The sequence below is a fragment of the Sciurus carolinensis genome, chromosome 7, assembly GCF_902686445.1.
Source record: "Sciurus carolinensis chromosome 7, mSciCar1.2, whole genome shotgun sequence".
Taxonomy (NCBI): Eukaryota; Metazoa; Chordata; class Mammalia; order Rodentia; family Sciuridae; genus Sciurus; species Sciurus carolinensis.
Window position 1 is genome coordinate 62,036,295 of NC_062219.1, and position 18,651 is coordinate 62,054,945.

The 18,651-nt window shown below is 33.2% G+C and overlaps 1 protein-coding gene across 5 annotated transcripts in view; it reads left to right on the forward strand.

The window, feature by feature from the left end:
* Ascc3 (activating signal cointegrator 1 complex subunit 3) overlaps positions 1-18,651 on the forward strand; it is a 404,873-nt gene that overhangs the window by 139,803 nt on the left and 246,419 nt on the right. For all 5 annotated transcript variants that reach the window (XM_047557710.1, XM_047557711.1, XM_047557712.1 and 2 more), the window contains one exon: positions 16,947-17,111. In XM_047557710.1, coding sequence (XP_047413666.1) covers positions 16,947-17,111 — 165 coding nt within the window. The remainder of the gene's footprint in view (positions 1-16,946; positions 17,112-18,651) is intronic.

Here is an 18,651-nt window from a genome sequence, read left to right on the forward strand (position 1 = left end):
GGATCCTGGAAATTTGTCAGATTTCCAGTTATTCTTCAGTTGCCATATTAGAATTACTTGTGGAGTATTTTTCTACTATATACATGAAACTCTATACTTTCTAATGGTCTCTTACTTTTCCTGATAACTAGCATTGTGGGGAAAAAAAAAAAACCCATGCACTCCTTAATAGCACTTTTCTCCTTAACATGTAATATGTAATGTTTTTATATTGATTATAGGTGATTTAACCTGGAGCCTTTATGCCCTACTCTGTGATTTTATTCTGATCAAGTAGGATTGTAGGTAATGGTTCTGTTTTCAATTAATATGTTCCCAGAGATGAAGATATATCACCCAGAAGTAAAATGTGATATTATGTGTTACATCCTTTTCTAGTGTCAACTAATTTAGCAGAGGAGGTTAATTTGTTATCTAGGAGTACAGATTATTGCTACGTCAGGGCTAATATTTTGGCTACCATCTTATTTATGATTTCATTCTTTCCCTGATGTGGTAACTAGTTGTTTCATAGGCGTTTTTAATTATTTATTGGTCAGAGTAGTAATACTTATTGTGGTGTTAGTGATAGGGATGAGGGTAAGAGCAGTAATCATAGTAGTAGAAACTTATATGTTATTTTCTGTCTGATACTGTATTTTATGAGTTAATGTACTCAATTCTCACAATAATCCTAATATGTAAGTACCATTGCATCCCCATTTTACAGATAAGGAAATTAAGGTAGAGGGAGTTTAAGTATGTTGCCCACAGTCACTCTGCTAATAAGCTCTTTGCTGGTACTGAAACTATTCACAATGATTCTATAGTTCATATTTGAATAACTAACTACATGATAATGTTATAAGTAATAACTTCAGACAACTTGAACTTCTCAGACTTCATGAAATGTCTAAAATACTCATATTTTGTCAAATTTTTCCTTAGTTACATTTAAGAAATATAGTGCCTATCTAATCCCTATCTTTGATCATTTTTTTTTTTGAGTTGTGATTCAATACTGAGAATCCCCTTCATAACTACTACATGGTGTTAGCAAATTCCCTTCTTCCTTCTTAGAGTCTTTGCTTCACTAAATGGGTGGTTATGAAATCTTCCTTATTCCCACCTTACACCCAATACCTTGTACCTCTCAAAGAAAAAGAAGGAAAAGGACAGTCTTTATTCTGGATATAGTACTCTGTCTCACAAAAATAAACAAACAAATACACCACCCCCCACCAAAAAAAAAAAACACCCAGTTGCATTTGACCACAGTATGATAGCTCCTGCAAGAACCACTATCATGAGTTAGAACCTAAAGTACTTGTGCCCCATTTGTATAATTTTTGAGAAAGAATATGCATAATAGGTAATTTTTGGTTTGTCCTTTTTTGGAAGGATATGTAGTAAACAGTTCTTACTTTAGGGGAGAAGGAAAAACAGGGAGGGTGTGGGAAAAGATCATTTTACATTTTTCATGTGATTTGAATGCTTTATATCATTGTGTATTTTTCTAATTTAAAAACATTGACAAAGATAATTTCTTTCAAGACAGATTTTAATCATTGGTAGTGTGATTGTATCTTAAGAAACTATAAGTAATTATCTCTTGAGGTTGCTCATACATTTATTCTGAAAGTGATGAAGATGTTCTCTATGTCACTCAGTAGACTAGTGTGTTACAGAAGAAGCCACGCTTAAATTTGATGCCAGAAAAACACTTTTTTTTTTTCAAACTAAGGTTCTGTTTTGTCTCTGTTTAGAGCTGTGTGGCAGTTTTTCTTTTTCTTTTCTCTTTTACATTTGCACCATTTTTTAATTGTTCATTTTAGATATATATGATAGTTGAGTGTATTTTGACATATTATAAATCCATGGAGTATAACTTTTTCTAATTAGGATTCCATTCTTGTGGATGTGCATGATATGGACTTTCACTGGTGGTGTATTCATACATGAATTTAAGAAAGTAACGTGAGAGTCAATCTACTGTCTTTCCTATTTCTTTGCCACCTCTCGTCCCTTATTACCCTTTTGTCTAATCCACTAAACTGTTGGTCTCCCCCCATCCCCCACCTTATTTTGTATTAGCATCCATGTATCATGGAGAACATTTGACCTTTGGTTTTTTGGCACTGGCTTGTTTCACTTAGCATGATAATCTCCAGTTCCATCCAATTACCAGCAAAAATCATGAAGATATTCTTTTTTATGCCCGAGTAATATTGCATTGGGTATATGTATACCACATTTTCTTTATCCATTCTTCTGTTGAAGTGCATCTCCATAGTTGGCTTCATAGCTTAGCTATTATAAATTGTGCTGCTATAAACAGTGATATGGCTATGTCACTGTACTATGCTGATTTTAAGTCCTTTGCATATATACCAAGGAATGGAATAATTGGGTCAAATGATGGTTCCTTTCCTCATTTTTTGAGGAATTTCCACATTGCTATCCAGAGTGGTTACATCAATTTGCAGTTCCATTAGCAATGTGTGAGTGTACCTTTTTCACCCACATCCTTGCCAACACTTACTGTTGCTTGTATTCTTGATTGTTGCCATTCTTACTGGAATGAGATGGAATCTCATTGTAGTTTTAATTTGTGTTTCTCTAATTGTTAAAGATGTTGAACATATTTTCATATATTTCTTGACTGTTTTTCTTCTGTGAAGTGCCTGTTCAGTTCCCTTGCCCATTTACCAATTTGGTTATTCGCTTTTTTTGGTGTTAAGTTTTCTGAGTTCTTTATATATCCAGGAGATTAATGCTGTATTTGAGGTGCAGGTGGCAAAGATTTTTCTCCTATTCTGTAGGCTCTCTGTTCTTGTTCTTTATTGTTTCTTTTGCTGTGTAGAAACTTTTTAGTTTGATACCATTACATTTATTGAGTCTTGATTTTACTTCTTGCATTTAAGAGTCTTGTTGAGGAATTTGGTTCCTAAGTCAACATGATAGAGAGTTGGGTTTACAGTTTCTTCTAATAGGCACAGGGTCTCTGGGGGTAATGCTTTAGTCCTTGACCCAATTTCAGTTGAGTTTTGTTCAGAATGAGAGAAAGGGTTTAATTTTATTTTGCTACATATGGTTTTCGAGTTTTCTCAGCATCATTTGTTAAGGAGGCTGTCTTTTCTCCAATGTGTTTTTATGTGCCTTGTCTAGTATGAGATAAATATGTTTATGTGGGTTTATATCTGTGTCTTCTATTCTGTTACATTGGTCTTCATGTCTGTTTTTGTGCCAATACCATGCTGTTTTTGTTACTATAGCTCTGTAGTAGTATAATTTAAGATCCATTATTGTGATGCCTCCTGCTTCACTTTTCTCGCTTAGGACTACTTGGGTAATTCTAGGTCTCTTATTTTTCCAATTGAATTTCATAACTGCTTAAAATTGTATTTCTATGAAGAAAGTCATTGGGATTTTAATAGGAATTGCATTAAATCTGTAGAGTGCTTTTAGTAGTGTGACCATTTTGACAATATTAATTTTGCCTATTCTCACGATGGGAAATTTTCCCATCTTCTAAGGTTTTCTTCAGTATCTTTCTTTAGTGTTCTGAATTTTTCATTGGCAAGTTCTTTTACCTCTTTTGTTAAATGGATTCCCAAGTTTTTTTTAAGCTATTGTGAGTGTTTCTCTTTCAGCTGTTCATCGTTGGTTTATCCTGCTATTTCAGTTGATTTGTTTATGATTCTGAAAGTTTTATGGTGCAGTTTTTTGGGGTCTTCTAAGTATAAGATCTTTTTTTCTTTTTTTTTTTTTTGCAAATAGGGATAGTTGGAGCTCTTCTTTTCTATTCAGATCCCTTTAATTTCTTTCTTTTACCTAATGGCTGTAATTTCCAATACCATATTGAATAAAAGTGGTGAAATAGAGCAACCCTGTCTTGTTTCAGTTTTTAGAAGGATAGCTTTCAGTTTTTCACTGTTTAGAGTGACGCTGATTGTGGGTTTAATGTTTATAGCTTTCACAATGTTGAGTTATGTTCCTACTGTCCCTAATTCTTCTAGTGTTTTGAACATGGATTTCTTCATCTTAATTTATTTGTGGTTTTTAATTTGAATTGGTTTGTCCTTTGAGCGACTGTTCTTCTAGTACAGTTCCTTCATTTGCTTTTATTCACTTGGTCTATATTATTTCAAAACCTCCTATCTTTGGGGGTCTGGGTCAAGAAATAAGCTGAGATCCCGACTGGTTTTTTTTTTTTTTTTATATTTGACCAGTCGTTTTTCTCAGGCAGCCTTTTAATTCCATCCTTATTCTGTATGTTAAGCATTTTCATAATATTGTATCTTGATATGGGTCTGTTTTAATTTTGTATATTTGAGGTCCTGTCAGCCTCCTGTATTTGATTTTCCATTTCTTTTTTAAGGTTTGGGAAATTTTGATTTTATTTCATTGAAAATATTATGCATTCCTGTGGCTTGTCTGTTTGAGCCTTCATCTATCCCAGTAAATCTTAATTTTCATCTTTTCATGTTGTCCCATATTGGAATTTCTGTTCATGATCTCTTAACATCTTTTCTCCGTGGTTAACTGTATTTTGAAGGCTATATATTTTGTCTTCATTGCCTAAAACTCTACCTTTATGTGTTCTAGTCTGCTGGTGATACCTTCCATTGAAATTTTAATTGTTGTAAATTCGTTCTAGGATTTCTGCTTGATTTTTTTTTTCAGAATCCCTGTCTCTTCATTGAAATGATCTTTCACTTCCTATATTTTCTCTCTGATATCACTTCTTATATCTTTCTTTATCTCACAGATCAGTTTAACAATGAACTTTCTAAATTTCTTCTCTGACATTTCTTCTGCTGTGTTGTCTCTGGATTCTGTCATTGAATTATGTTGGTTTGTTGGGGTGGTTTGTTCCCTTGCTTTTTCATGTTGTTTGTCTGTCCACCTAAAAATAGGGATCTGAGGCAGTAAAGTTTCTATCCTGTAGAGTTAATACTGTCCCTGAAGCTTTCCAGTATCTCACAGTTTAGGGGGAGATAAATAATTAGAAAAACCAATCTAAACAATATACAATATTAAACCTAATAGTTCCTGCTAGGGCTTCTGTTTAATTGTTATAGTGAACAGAAATGATGTGATCAGTTATTGCCCACAGTAAAAACAGTAAGTTTGTACCAGGCTTTAGAATTTCAAATTGTGAACAAGGAGAGAACAGATGAGATTAGGATGTGATGATTATGAGGGAGGAGGAGAGAAAATATATGTAACAATTAAACTGGGTACATGGTGCATATCTGTAATCCTAGTAGCTCAGGAGGCTGAGGCAGAAGGATCTGGAGTTCAAAGCCAGTCTCAGCAACTTAGCAAGGTGCTAGGCAACTCTGTTAGACCCTGTCTCTAAGTAAAATACAAAGAAAGGGGCTGGGGATGTCACTCAGTGGTTAAGTGCCCCTTAGTTCAATCCCTAGTACAAAATAAATATATATATATATATATATATATATATATATATATAAAAAATAAATAATAAAAAAAAATAAAAAATTAAAAGATGAGTGAAAGAACAATAGTTTCACTGTTAGCAGAAGAGAGAAATAGAATAAAGAGAATCAGATAAGCTAGAGAGAGAAAAACTGTATGTATTTGTAAAATAATAAATAGATAATAGAATATAAAACAAAACTGAAATATACTAAGCAAATATCATAGTCCTCAAAATACTGAGTCATTGAAGATAATGGCCTTCTGAAAATGGTAGAAGTGATAAAAGGAGACAAATATGTTTCAGTGTCCATTAACCATTCAGCTTACAATTAATCAGAGAAAAGAAGAAGAAGAAGAAAAAAAAAAAAGGTTCTCAATGAAAAGAAATAATTGTTTCAGTTGGAGTTCAGAATTTCTTGGCTTCCCGACTCAGCAGTGTTAGGTAGAGTGGGCGGATGTGTGACTTCTGCTTCTCCCTCAGAGTGCAGTCGCTGGAGAGAGAGGAGATCCTATAGACAGAGCTGCTGGAGGTAAGGTTTAGGCCTGGGTAGTCTCCACGTTGTTCATTGAGTGGTGATTGGTCTGAAGATTTTAAATCAGTCCTCCTTCAGGGCCCAGCAGTTGCCTGTCCATGTTGTGAGACCCTGTGTTCCACTCTTATGGGAAGAGGCAACCATTTATCCCCTTTGCCACCTGCATACTCAGGTTCAGTCTCCAAACTCAGTCACTCCTGTCCCCACCATTATGAATACCAGGCTACGTTCCTCCCTCCCAGCTGGTCCTTCCAGAGGCAGGACTGGAGGAGGATTGGGAGGGCGGTTAGTTGGGTTTCCACGACCTGTATTACCCCGTGTAAACCTCTTTCCGCATCTGACCTCCTCCTGGTTATTTAGGCACTCTCTATGTAATATGATATGGGTTTGCCAGGCCCACACTTGGGACCCAAGTAGGTTTGCCAGGAATCAGTCCCCACAGCTGCTTTCTGTGATGCAGCTCCAAAAATGGCTCCCGTCAGTGAATAGCCAAGAAAGATGCGGGTCCTCTCCTATACAAGGGTAGTGTACAGTTTGCCTTTCAGATTAGTTCTGCAGTGTCTTTGATCTCTGATCTCTCCATACTCAAATGTGCCACAGGCCTCCTAAAAATGTCCGGTTTCTTTAATTTCCTTATCCCTCCGCTTTGCTGATAGGAGGAACACTCTGGTGGTGTTGGCAGTGTCACTGTCCTTATTTTATTATGTCCAACCTCCTGAGTCTCCAATCTGCTTTGAATGTCCAGTTTTAACTCCCAGTAAAATTCCCTTTTTATTTTTTATTTTTTTTCCACCCACCTTCCTGAGAAGTGGCCTGTTTTCTTGGTTTCATTCCAGGAAGCAGCCAGGAAAGTGATCTCCTCTATATTGCCCTCTTGGGGTGGGACCAGGTTTTCTTTTTTAACTGTGTGTCAAGAAAACTTAGACTTTTAAGTTTTATACTCAACCACAGATACTCTATTAACTAATTCTTTCTCCTTTTTTTTTTTTTTTTTTAAAAATCACTTTTTAAACCCCCATTTTCAGTGTAAGATTCTGTTAATCCATTTAAATACCAAACAGATAATTGAATTTGTTCTCTTTTTCAGTATTCTAAGTTTTTGAGCTTGTAGGAAATGGAAGGGAATGTAGAAAAATTCAGGAAAATGTATGGTTTCCCTTGATGCTACACTGTCATCACATTGGTGCTATGTAAGTAGTGGGCCTTGGGGTTGAAGCAGAGGCAGTGGTAGTTGGCACAGGTCCCCTCAACTATAGATGAGTCTTGCATCTCATGACATTGTATGAAAAATTTTAGACCACATTTCACCTCTTCTTTTTCTCCTAAAAAGTATTAAATTCTGATTATCTCTAAAATTCTAATTATCTTTTTTCCCCTAATCATAGACATATGCCTTAGAACATTGATTTAGTCGCAACTTCCATCAGGAAGCCTTCTTTGGAGCATGATAAATCACAATTTAATGGTACATATGTCCTGCCTTGGTTCTTTTCCTATGTAAAATAAAAATTATTCAAATAATGAAAACAATGGATCAATAAGTGACCACAAAAACATCTATATCCTTAGTTGCCTTCTATCAGTAGCTTTTGTCCTGCCATAATTTTTAAAATTTTTCCCATTTTCTGTCTCTCTTTCCCAAAGGTAGACCCTGAAATAAACCTTTGACTAATTGTTCTTTGAATAAATATATTGTCCTTGAATAAAGTTATGTGAGAGGAGTTTTCTGGTTCTTTTCCCACTTTCCAAAGAGAGTCTATAAACCAGATTTGAAAAACACTGCTTTATAATAATTCAAGAAAACTTGTTCTCTATAAACCATACCCTGATTGTAAAGATTAAAAGTCACCAAAGGACAAACTGCTACAAGTTGGTCTTTGCTCAGTGACAGCGTGTCTTTTTGAACATGAACAGGCATCATTGAAAGTTGATAGAAATGCCTGCTCTATGAAACTTGAATGGAATAAAATCCTGGCATATTATAACCCAGCAGAATTATGAAGGCAGGTCTTTGAGGGTTGTATACATAGAAACATGAACAATTTTGTAGTTTCCTTAGTTATATCTAATTAATTTGGTTTTAGAGTAACCAAGCATTTTAGTCAGCTTTGCTTCACTGTGACCAAAGGACATGACAAGAACAATTTACAGGAGGAAATTTTATTTTGGCTTACAATTTCAGAAGTTCAATTCACAGGCAGCCAGTTCCATAGCTGTAAGCATGCATCAAGGCACAACATCATCATTTGAAGAATAGGGCAACCTGGAAGCAGAGAGCGAGCTCTACACACCAGAGAAGAAACCTAAAAAGCACCTCTTTAGTGACCTATGTCCTCCAACCACATCCTACCTGCTTACACTTGCCATTTAATTAATCCATCAGTGGATAAATAAACTCACTAGGTTATACCTCTAAAAATCTATTTTACCTCTGAACTTTCTTGCATTTACATGAGCTTTGGGCGACACTTCATACCTAAACTATAACACTAAGCATTGTATTCTTTACTACCTTATGCTAATGAGGCTTGACTTCACTATGTTTATTCTGGAATTGTGGCTAAGTGTTTTTGATCAATAAAAAGAAAAACAAAGATAATTGTATTCCACATGTAAATCCATATAGTCTAGAAAGTATTAAATGTTCAGTTTTAAGGGTGTTTTCTCCTATCCCTAGCATGCCATGCTCTGCTTCAAAATTTTCAATTTTCGTATTGAATTACATTTTATTTAATAAATGTTACATATGAAATTTTAGCTAAAAATCAGTTTTTTCTAATACACAAATTTTATTTCAAATACAGTTCTTTATACTTTAGTTTTATGAGATCTGTGCTTTGCAAACAAACAAGTACTATGTTAATACTTTTGCACTTGAATATTTTTCAATTAGTTTTTATATTTACATTTCATAATTGAAAACTGCCAACCTTGACATAAATATAACTAGGTCTTTGAGAGGACTTTGTGCTTTACGTGTGTGAGTGCTCACTTATGCATGTGAATTGATAGGAGAGGAGTGAACATAAGAAAACGAGGAATGGAACTGTAAACAGTTGTAGTACTCCCAAGGGACAGGTATAATGTGTAATCTGTCAGATTCCATAACAGGGGCTATTGATATCAATCAGAACTGATATTTGTATCTCAGAGGTTAGTAAAACTGTAATTATGTTTATGAAACCTAAACCATGTGACATTTTAGCAAGAAAGTGTACTTTTAATTTTTAAAATTTTTTATATTTCTCTGATTTAAAAATTTACATTTTAGTAATCATCTGCCTCAATTAAATAAACTACTCTGATAATTAAAATAGTTTTTTTCTTAAAAAAAAAGTTAATAAGATTCTTTCTCCCCACTTTGTTCCTTTCACTCTTCATTTCATTTTTAATCCTCCTCCCTTTATTTTGGATTAACTTCTGCATATCAGAGAAAACACTTGATCTTTGACTTTAAAAAAAAAAGAGAGAGAAAGGAAAAAAATATGAAGAAAGATCAATAGAGTGGACAAAGGGTTTGAAGAGGAAGAGGAAGAGACAGGAAAGGGAAGAACAGTGGAATGAATCTGACTGAACTTCCATATGTGCATGCACAGATATGGCACAGTGGGTCCTGGTATCAGGTGTATCCACAGGACACTAACTTAAAAAAAAAAAAAAAAAAAAAAAGGTAAAGTGAACTGTGACTGAATTGAAGGATTGGCGGAATGAAGGGAGAAGAGTGGGGGTTGGTGGGGAAGTGCCAGAGTGCTGGGGACTGAATTGGAATGGATTGGGTTCCATGCTTTTGTGATCATGTCAAGGTCTATTCTGGTATATCATAGCTAAAAAGAATAAAAAATAAAAATAAAAAAATGTTTTAAAGTTCAATATGAGGTCAGTATGTCTTGAGTAATTTAACAATAGACATAACAGTATAGCAGACTATTTTTATGTATTACAAACATTTTAAGTATCTTAGACCAAATACATATTGTCAATAGTAAAAAAGAAATTAAGATGATATTTTCTGTATATTGAATTCATTGAAATTTGAAGTTTTTAAGAACTGGGGTGCTATAATTTGCTAGTTCATTTTTCTTTACTACAGAAAATTAGAATTCTATCTTCCAGCATAAATTTGGCTTGTCATATTCTAAGAGTTTGTTCAAGAGTTTGCAGACCTTTTCATATAGTCCCCAACTCACCTAAACATACACACACACACACACACACACACATGCACGCAAATGTACAGATGCACACACATTTTCTTTCCCTTTTATCTCCTTTTTCTTCTCCTCAATTTGTCTATTCCTCTCCCTTTCTTAATTTCCCCTTAACACCATCTTCTTCATTCAAAATGATGTCTAAAATGGTTGGTTTATTTTTTGCCATTGTTTTTTTTTAGGCAGCAATCTTTAAGCTTGTTCAATAGTCTCAAAATTGTTTGATCACCCAACTCTGATTTTCCTTCTTAGGAAAATCCTAAAAATTATATCATCAAAAAATGTTTCAAGTGACTTTGTTAGAAGTCTTACTGTACACCACATATACTGTGTCCATGGTTAACATTCTCATTGACTCTATCAGAAATGAAAATGAGGTTGAACTGATGTGGTCTTTCTTTTAAGTATTATATTTGTCCTAATTAGTTGTACATGATAGTACAAGGCAGTCATACAGTTTGCTAGGTCATACATAAATAGAGTGTAATCTCTCATTTTTATGATTATACATATACCAGGATTACATTGGTCTTGATACAATCATATTATCATCTAGTACACCCTTTTCCCAAAATACTTGAGAGATTGACCATAGGAGCCTTCAGTTGGGACCCAGAAAAAGACTGCTGGGTTAAGGACAGGATGGGAGAAGAGCTAATTTTTTAAAAATTTGGTTTTAGTGATAAAATGTATGAGAAAGCAGAGTTTTCCTGGATGACTGTACACCCAGCTGGTATAACCCTTTTTTTTTTTTTTTCCCTCTCATTGTTATGAGGTATGCAGATCTTTGGACCAGTATAAATAAATGCTAGGAGACAACTTCTGTGGTACCTCTACTTCTCCCACTTATTAGTTACTGAACTTTAAGGAAGTTACTTTAATCTTCTTGTGTTTTTGCATAAAATAAGATTTTTGTACCAGATCTTAAAGATTCATGCTTTTCCTTGAAGTTCATTTCTTTGCTGTCTCTATGCTCAGAATAGCCAAGAATTTCAGAAAGTAATCAGCAGGAGAAAAAGCTTAACTTACGTGGGATTTTATGCCTTAAAGTGATTTATAGTATTTATTAGAAATCCAAAAACGAGAGCAGTTTTTAATAGCAAAAGGAATGAATGACATTAAAAAATATGGGAATCGTGAAATTTAAATTTTAAGTCTTATTTTCTTCCTGTTCCAAAGGTTTTCTGAATTTTGTTATCTTTTTGCTATCAGTGCTTAAGGAATATGTGGGAGGGTCTCCTTCAGAAGAAGATTGTCTTCTATGTCTTAAACAAAAAATTCTAGTCAATAAGTTGAGAACTTGGATTTACATGTAATTGTGGCCCCCGTCCTCAAGAAACTTGTAGTGTACATGGAAAGTCATGTCTACATACTTCATCAGAAGAGAGATAATTTCTGATAAAAGCATATTAGAAGATCAAAGAACATTTTTCTTGTTTTTCCTCCCTACGTGAAATATTCTTTATCTGGAAAGCTCTTGATCTCCTTTTAGCAGTATAGTTCAGATGTCTCTTCTTTGCCTATTGATTTTGTTTTGTTTTTAAATATATTTTATATTATTATAATTACATTTATGTGCCCAGGTTACTGTTTTTGAAAAACAATTTTGTAAAAAGTGAAAAAATTGAAAATGAACTGTCCACATTTAGATATCTATATTACCAACAGTTCAGAGTATCTCTTTATTACCGACCCTCTTCCACTACCTCGTCTTCCTCGCAGCTTACATTAGTTTCACTTTTTAAAAATTTTAAATAAAGGAATTTATATGTGCCTGGATTCTTTCACTTAATATTAAGAGTTTTTTTTCATGTTGTTGCATATAGTTTAGTAGTTTACTAATTTTCATAAATTAGTAATTTATTCATTTTATTGTTGAAGGACATTTGATGTTTTTTCCTCCAATTTTGGAGTGTTATAAAGTATACAGCTATGAAAATTCTTATACATATCTTTGGATACCCATAGGTGCACATGTCCATTGAATATATAGTGTACCAGGGATGAATTTGCTGGATTCCAAGGCATGAGTATGTTTAGTTTTAGAAGATGTTACTTAGCAATTTTCCAATGTGGTTATGTAAGTTTATATTCTCACTGTTGTTTCATGACTGTTCCAGTTGCTTTATATCCTCTATAATGTGTAGTATTTTCTGTCTTTCATATTATCTTTCATGGTAGTTATGATCTCTGTCTCTGTGTTTTATTAATGTGAAAAAAATGTATTCATGATTTTCAGTTAATTTCTTGGCTTCTAAGTTTACTCAGTTTTATATACTATCATATAGTTATGTTCCATACAAGCATTTATATACACAGATTACTGTTTGTTCTAAAACTAGGATGTTGCATCTGTAAATTTATGTTTACTTAAACAGTTTGGTTGTCACTTTGACCTACAGAGAATATTGTAATTGTAGAGATATTTGTTTAAAGGAGAAAAAGGTTATTTATATTTCACTTATAACCAAAGAAGAAATATGGTATGTTCACCTCTCTCCAGAAAGTTAGGCAAAATAATCCGATACTTTACAGTAAGACACAGTTCTGTAGAAGACTGGAAAAGAGAGGGATTTATTTATTTTTGACACAAATCTTAAACTGTTTGTTGATGAGAATATAACAGTCTGCATTTTGAATAATAGAATTTTTATTTGTATAGTTTTAGAGAAGTCTATGCTAAGGGGAAAATGAGAAATCTGGAGAACAAATGCGCAAAGAAGAGTTGTAGGTTTTCATTTGTGGTTTTGAGTGCTGTGAGCAAAACTTTGACAGACTAACATTGGGTTGAGAGATTTATTTTGCAGCAAGGAATAAGGTAGTTTGAGATATGGGTATGGAATCTGAGAGAATTTTATTACCTGAAAGTATTAGAGAGAGAGAGAGAGAGAGAGAGAGAAGCCAAAGAGACTTGAAGTTTACTAGCCTGGGAGGGTGGAAGCAATAAGTTCATTTTATAGAATACTTCTCTAAGTTGTAGCCTTAGTGTTTAAAATAAGTAAAGGAATGACAGAACCTTTCAGTAGATAATATAATTTTATAGCTTACTATTTTTAAAAATTTGGATATTATATATTAAGATAGTAATCCATTTTTCCCTACTTGGAACAAGTATATTGTTTTTAATGTTTTTTTGCTTTTGTAAATTCTTTCATTTATGAATAGAATTATATTCTCTAGAAGATAAGAACCTCTTTGAAAAATACATCCACAATACCTTTATTACACTAAAGAATTTTAATAGTATTTTCTTAATATTATGCCCTATCAAGTTAGTCTTTTCCCTATATGTCCCTTTTGTTTTAGTTGAAATCCACACAGTACATTTGATTTGTCTGTTAGGATTCTTTCCTTTTGAAATGTTTTCAAAATGAAACACACAATCATAAATATGTAGTATAGTGAATTTTGATAAATGTTTAAACCACACTACTAATAAGACAGAAAAATTCTGTCCCCTCAGAACCATTTTTCTCTTTCCTCCAAACATTATTTTGATTTCTTTCTTATCATTCTGGCTCAGCTCTTTATCAAGCCTCTCTATGTAACACAAATCACTTTTTTCATCTTTGGCCATTGGGTAACTATTTGTAAAGTAAAATATGAATGCAAACATATTTAGGAACAGTGCAATTTCTTGCAAACTGAGAAAGCCTGGCTGGTAGGTACTGATTATCTGCCTGTAATTGCTAGCTGGTTGATTTAGTGACAGCTCTTTTACTACTGGAGTGTTTGCATTTTCTGTTTCTCAAGGAGCATTAGCCTAGTTAAACCTATTAATACGTTGAGAGAAAAAGGAACAGAATGTAAAATACACACTCAAAACTCATTCCTCTCACAGACATTATTTGGCAAGAAGCTTTGTGATCACTCTCATAATTCTTAGTTCAAAATTCAAAGAATTCTATTTGGGACAAGTCTGTGAATACCTAGATTCAGGCATGACATTTTTCATTCAGTGAAACACTCCTCCTCTGGTGTATTTTGATAAAGGGTTTGCTGTAGTGTTCAATTATTAGATTATGCACATAATTATAAAAAAGTTCAAATTTAAAAATTCACTGTTTTTCTCTTCTCCTTCCCTCCAGAAGGGGAATATATTTCACCTTTGGAAAAGAATAATTGAACGGTTATGAAACATTTATGGAATATTGAGTATTGCAATTTTACTATATACATATGTAAGGAAAGTCTTTAATAATGTTTAGGTGAATTATCAGATGAATTGTTCTAGCAAGTCTTAGGTCCTTTGGTTTTTCTGTCAAATTGATGCTCATTTTAAAATTTAATATACCAACTTTTTAGCATAATGGTGGTAAGTATCTTTACTATGCCATTTTGCCAGTGGACAAGCTAAAGTTGTAACTATTTCAAATAATGATTTTTATACTTCTGAGGAAATACTAAGTACATGTACTGAGAGAAATTTAAATTGACATTAAAAATACTGACAGTTCACCTATGGTCTAATACAAGAGCAGATGGAAATTTCTTGCATGCTTTTCAATTCATTAAGCAATGTGACACTTCCTTTTCTAGCAATTTTATTTCAGGGAATGAAAGTGCTGATAAACTGATATAAATGAGACCATTTCTTAATGTGCTGAAAGTAAAGTACAGAAAACAAATTATTAGAAAGATTTGGTGGTATATTTGATGTTTGAAATTTTTGATTTCACAATTTAATTGGTATATTATTATCTCTGAAATTCAGTTAATTGTAAAAAAAGTACTAACACAGTGTTCTAAATTTGGGGTGAGGTAGATAGCCAAGCTTTGTATTTTTTATTATAATTTAAGAGTATACTTCATAGCCTTCTTAATATTTCCTACTAATAAAATAGCATCTTTATATTTTCATGTGTCATTAATTTATAGTTTGGGAGAATTGCTGCTTTTTTAACAGATGGGCATGTTTCTCAAGGACATTAATTTTTATTAGTTCTTTTTAGTTATACATAATATTGGGGGTCATTGTCATAATTATACAAGCATGGGATATAATTCGCCCCAGTTTAGTGCCTTGTACTTCTCTTTTACCTGTCTTCCTCCCTCCCCTATTCCCTTTCCTATACTGATCTTCCTTTTATTTATTTTTACCTTTTTAAATCAGTGTGTTATAGATATAAAGGTAAAATTCACTGTGATATATTCATATGTGTACATAGGAAAGTTTGATCAGACTCATTCCACTGTTCCTCCCGTTTCCTGTCCCTCCTCCCACCCCTCAATCCCTTCCTCTGTTCCACTGACTTCTAAATTTATGAGATCCCCTTCTCACTTTTCTTTCTTTTTCTTATTTTGGTCTAGCCTCCACATCTGAGGGAAAACATTCATCCTTCTCAAGGACTTTTAATAAAAAAGTTTGTTAGTAGGTTATTTCTGTGTACATTTATGATAACGTATCTTGGGTTGTTTTGACTTTGTCAATATTCACAGAAGTTCTGTTTAAATTTATTGTAATATGAAAAAATATTAGTTAATGCCTAATAAATGTTTCATATGTTTTAAATCTCAAAATTCATAATAGGTCTGTTTATACCTAATTCTAGTAGCATATGTTTTCTGTAAAAGTTTGTGATCTCAACATTGCCATTTTAAATTTACTAAGTTAGCTATGTCACTTGAATTTGTAGTATTTCACACCTTAAATATGCATTGCTTAATGTACTTTGTTGGGCTTGCTACTTAATGTTATATAGAATGTCAGCTGCTAAATTTTGCAGTTGACATAGTTCATTAAAAAAATGATAGCAGTGATATTGCTAATTCAGTGGAATTGTGCATTTGTTAAGAATTTGTTCATTCATTTTCTAAACAACTAAGATTATCATCCCCATAAGTGACTTCCAGACAGATGAACTAATATTAAAATGAAATAATAAATTCTTGAGGGCAACAGTTTGACTCCCATCCCAGTTAATCCTGCGAAACACAGTTGAATTGTTGATTATCATCAGTCTTTTATAGTCTGATATACTGGTTAAGAGAAACTTTGGTATTTATTGGTTACCTCATGCATTCTTTGGAACCATATGTTGATGGACTATTTTCTACACCATTTCCTTCTGCCACTCTATGCTTTTAGAGGATCCAAACAATTCACTATGCAAAAAGTAATAGATTTATAATTCCACCTTCATTCTAAATGGTCTGCTTTTATGAAGTTTACATAAAAACCATGAGCCTACTTCCTGCTCCAAATTCCCTTATCTCCAGAGACCCACTGTTGGGGTTACTATGAGTGTTTGTTATGCTTCATCAAATGTGTGTGTTTAGTGTAACTACTGCATGTACCAGTTGCTATTAAAGGGCAGTATTTGAAAACTGAATTTCAATAGTAGTTTCTCCCAAACTGAAATAGGCTTAATACTGATGAGCATTCTTTTAATCTCCTTTTAAAGCTATTTTCACTTCCTGGACCCTTTTCAAATAAAAACCACTATCAATATATGTTACTTTATAATAATTTTTGTTTTTGTTTTAAATTGCAGTTTTTTTCTGTGTGTGTATGTGTGTGTAATTTGTGCATCATACACTACATTTATTCACCTTCAGAACTTTAAATAACTGTTTAAAATTGTAGCTTAAGGAAAGATTCTCTTGAATTCATTGTTGTCTATGGTGAATTAAATGTTATTTTAGGATATTTTAAGCATATTTTATTAGATATGTATAAAAGTGGCCACAAAAGTATTTATTTTTGAATGATATAGATGAAATTTAAATAATGTACGTGACTTTCCCCCCATTTTGGTTGTCTTTTCTTGTCTTATAGATGCTTGTGACCACACCAGAAAAATGGGATGTAGTGACAAGAAAGAGTGTTGGGGATGTTGCTCTTTCCCAAATTGTAAAACTCCTTATTCTTGATGAAGTTCATTTGCTGCATGAAGATAGAGGACCAGTATTAGAAAGCATAGTTGCACGTACTTTACGACAGGTAAGAGAAAGTTATTTATAAATTTATTTTGAGATAACCAATATGTTTTTAATCCTAAAATGTAGAATTCAAAGAAAAAAATAATATGCATTATTCTCAGGGATAAAGGTAATTTTAGTAGGAAGAAACACTGTTTCATTTCTATATTAAAAATTTCCTTTCTTTCTTCCAAATCTTATTTCATTGATGTCTCTTTAACTAAAATAAGTATAGGAAAACTTCTATTCTAAACCTGTGTTGCAAAGTTGATCTAATATTCACTAATCATAATTAAAATATAATAGAACAGAGGGAAATATTATTACTTTGACTCACTTCTTTGCCCTCTGCCCTCCAAAAATCTGAACATGATTTACATTTTTTTTCTGACATACTGGATAAAATGAGACACGATTGCCACATATCTATAATTTTAATTAATATTTCTTAAAGGGGCATGTTTATGTTGCCTCTAGATTTGGGCCATTTTGGTAATTCATAAAATACTCAAAAAATTGGTAAATTCACCAATGCCAGGAGTTTCAGGATATTTTCTGTCAGTTATTTATTTATTTATTTATTTATTTATTTATTCATTCATTCATTTTCAGTAAGTGAAAATAAAGAGTACTCTTAGAATACTCATGAATATTAAAGTGACATTTTCTGGTAGTTTATACACGTATTGAAAATAAACACAAGTTTTTCAAACTCATTAAGAACTTCGTTCCCTTGACTTCCCATTTGTTATTATCTTTTATTCATATTCTCTTGCCTTGATTTCCTTCCTGAAATAGCCAAGACCCCATGACCAAATTACTCTGTTGTCAGAAACCTTAACTTACCTGAGTACCTGGCAGAATTAGAGTAACAAATCAATTGAATCATGTCTGTACCTCTAGCCAGACTGTTTATCACTAGTGAAGAAGATCACACAGTGATCTACAGAATGTGATATACTACACATTTGTGAACTTAATTTACCTGAATTGCTGGGATTACTCTGTAACATCTAAGCAGCTTTCCTTCTGTTTCCCTAATGTGACCATTACTAAGCTTCCTCAGTCTCCTTTATCACTCTCCTTCACCTTGTCATGCCTCATTTTTACATGAAAGCACTTTTTACTGAAAGGAAATGGAGTCCTTCATGCTTGAACTTCTCAAATTCTGTCCTTTCCCCTAACCAGAAAAGAATCCTGCCTCTCCTCCTATCATCATGAGGATTCCATCATTACACTCCTTGACTTTTCCTCAGAGGTTCCTTTCCCCCTTGCCTCAGACCCCGTTTCTTTTACTCCTTTTCTTTCTCCTTTATCTTTAATTTTTCCCTCTTTGTGGCCACTGTCTCCTCAGCTTAATAGAATTACAAAGTCTTTTCATCTTTACGAAAATATCGCCCTCAGATTTATCCCTCTCCATTAATTTTGCTCCATAAATTTCCCTACCACCTAGCTTCTTGAAATATTAATCTATCTTCACTGTTTCCCTTTTGCTTTTTCACCCTCTGCAGTCTGGTCACTGCTTGAACTAAATCAACATAAATAAAATGTTTTTACCAGTT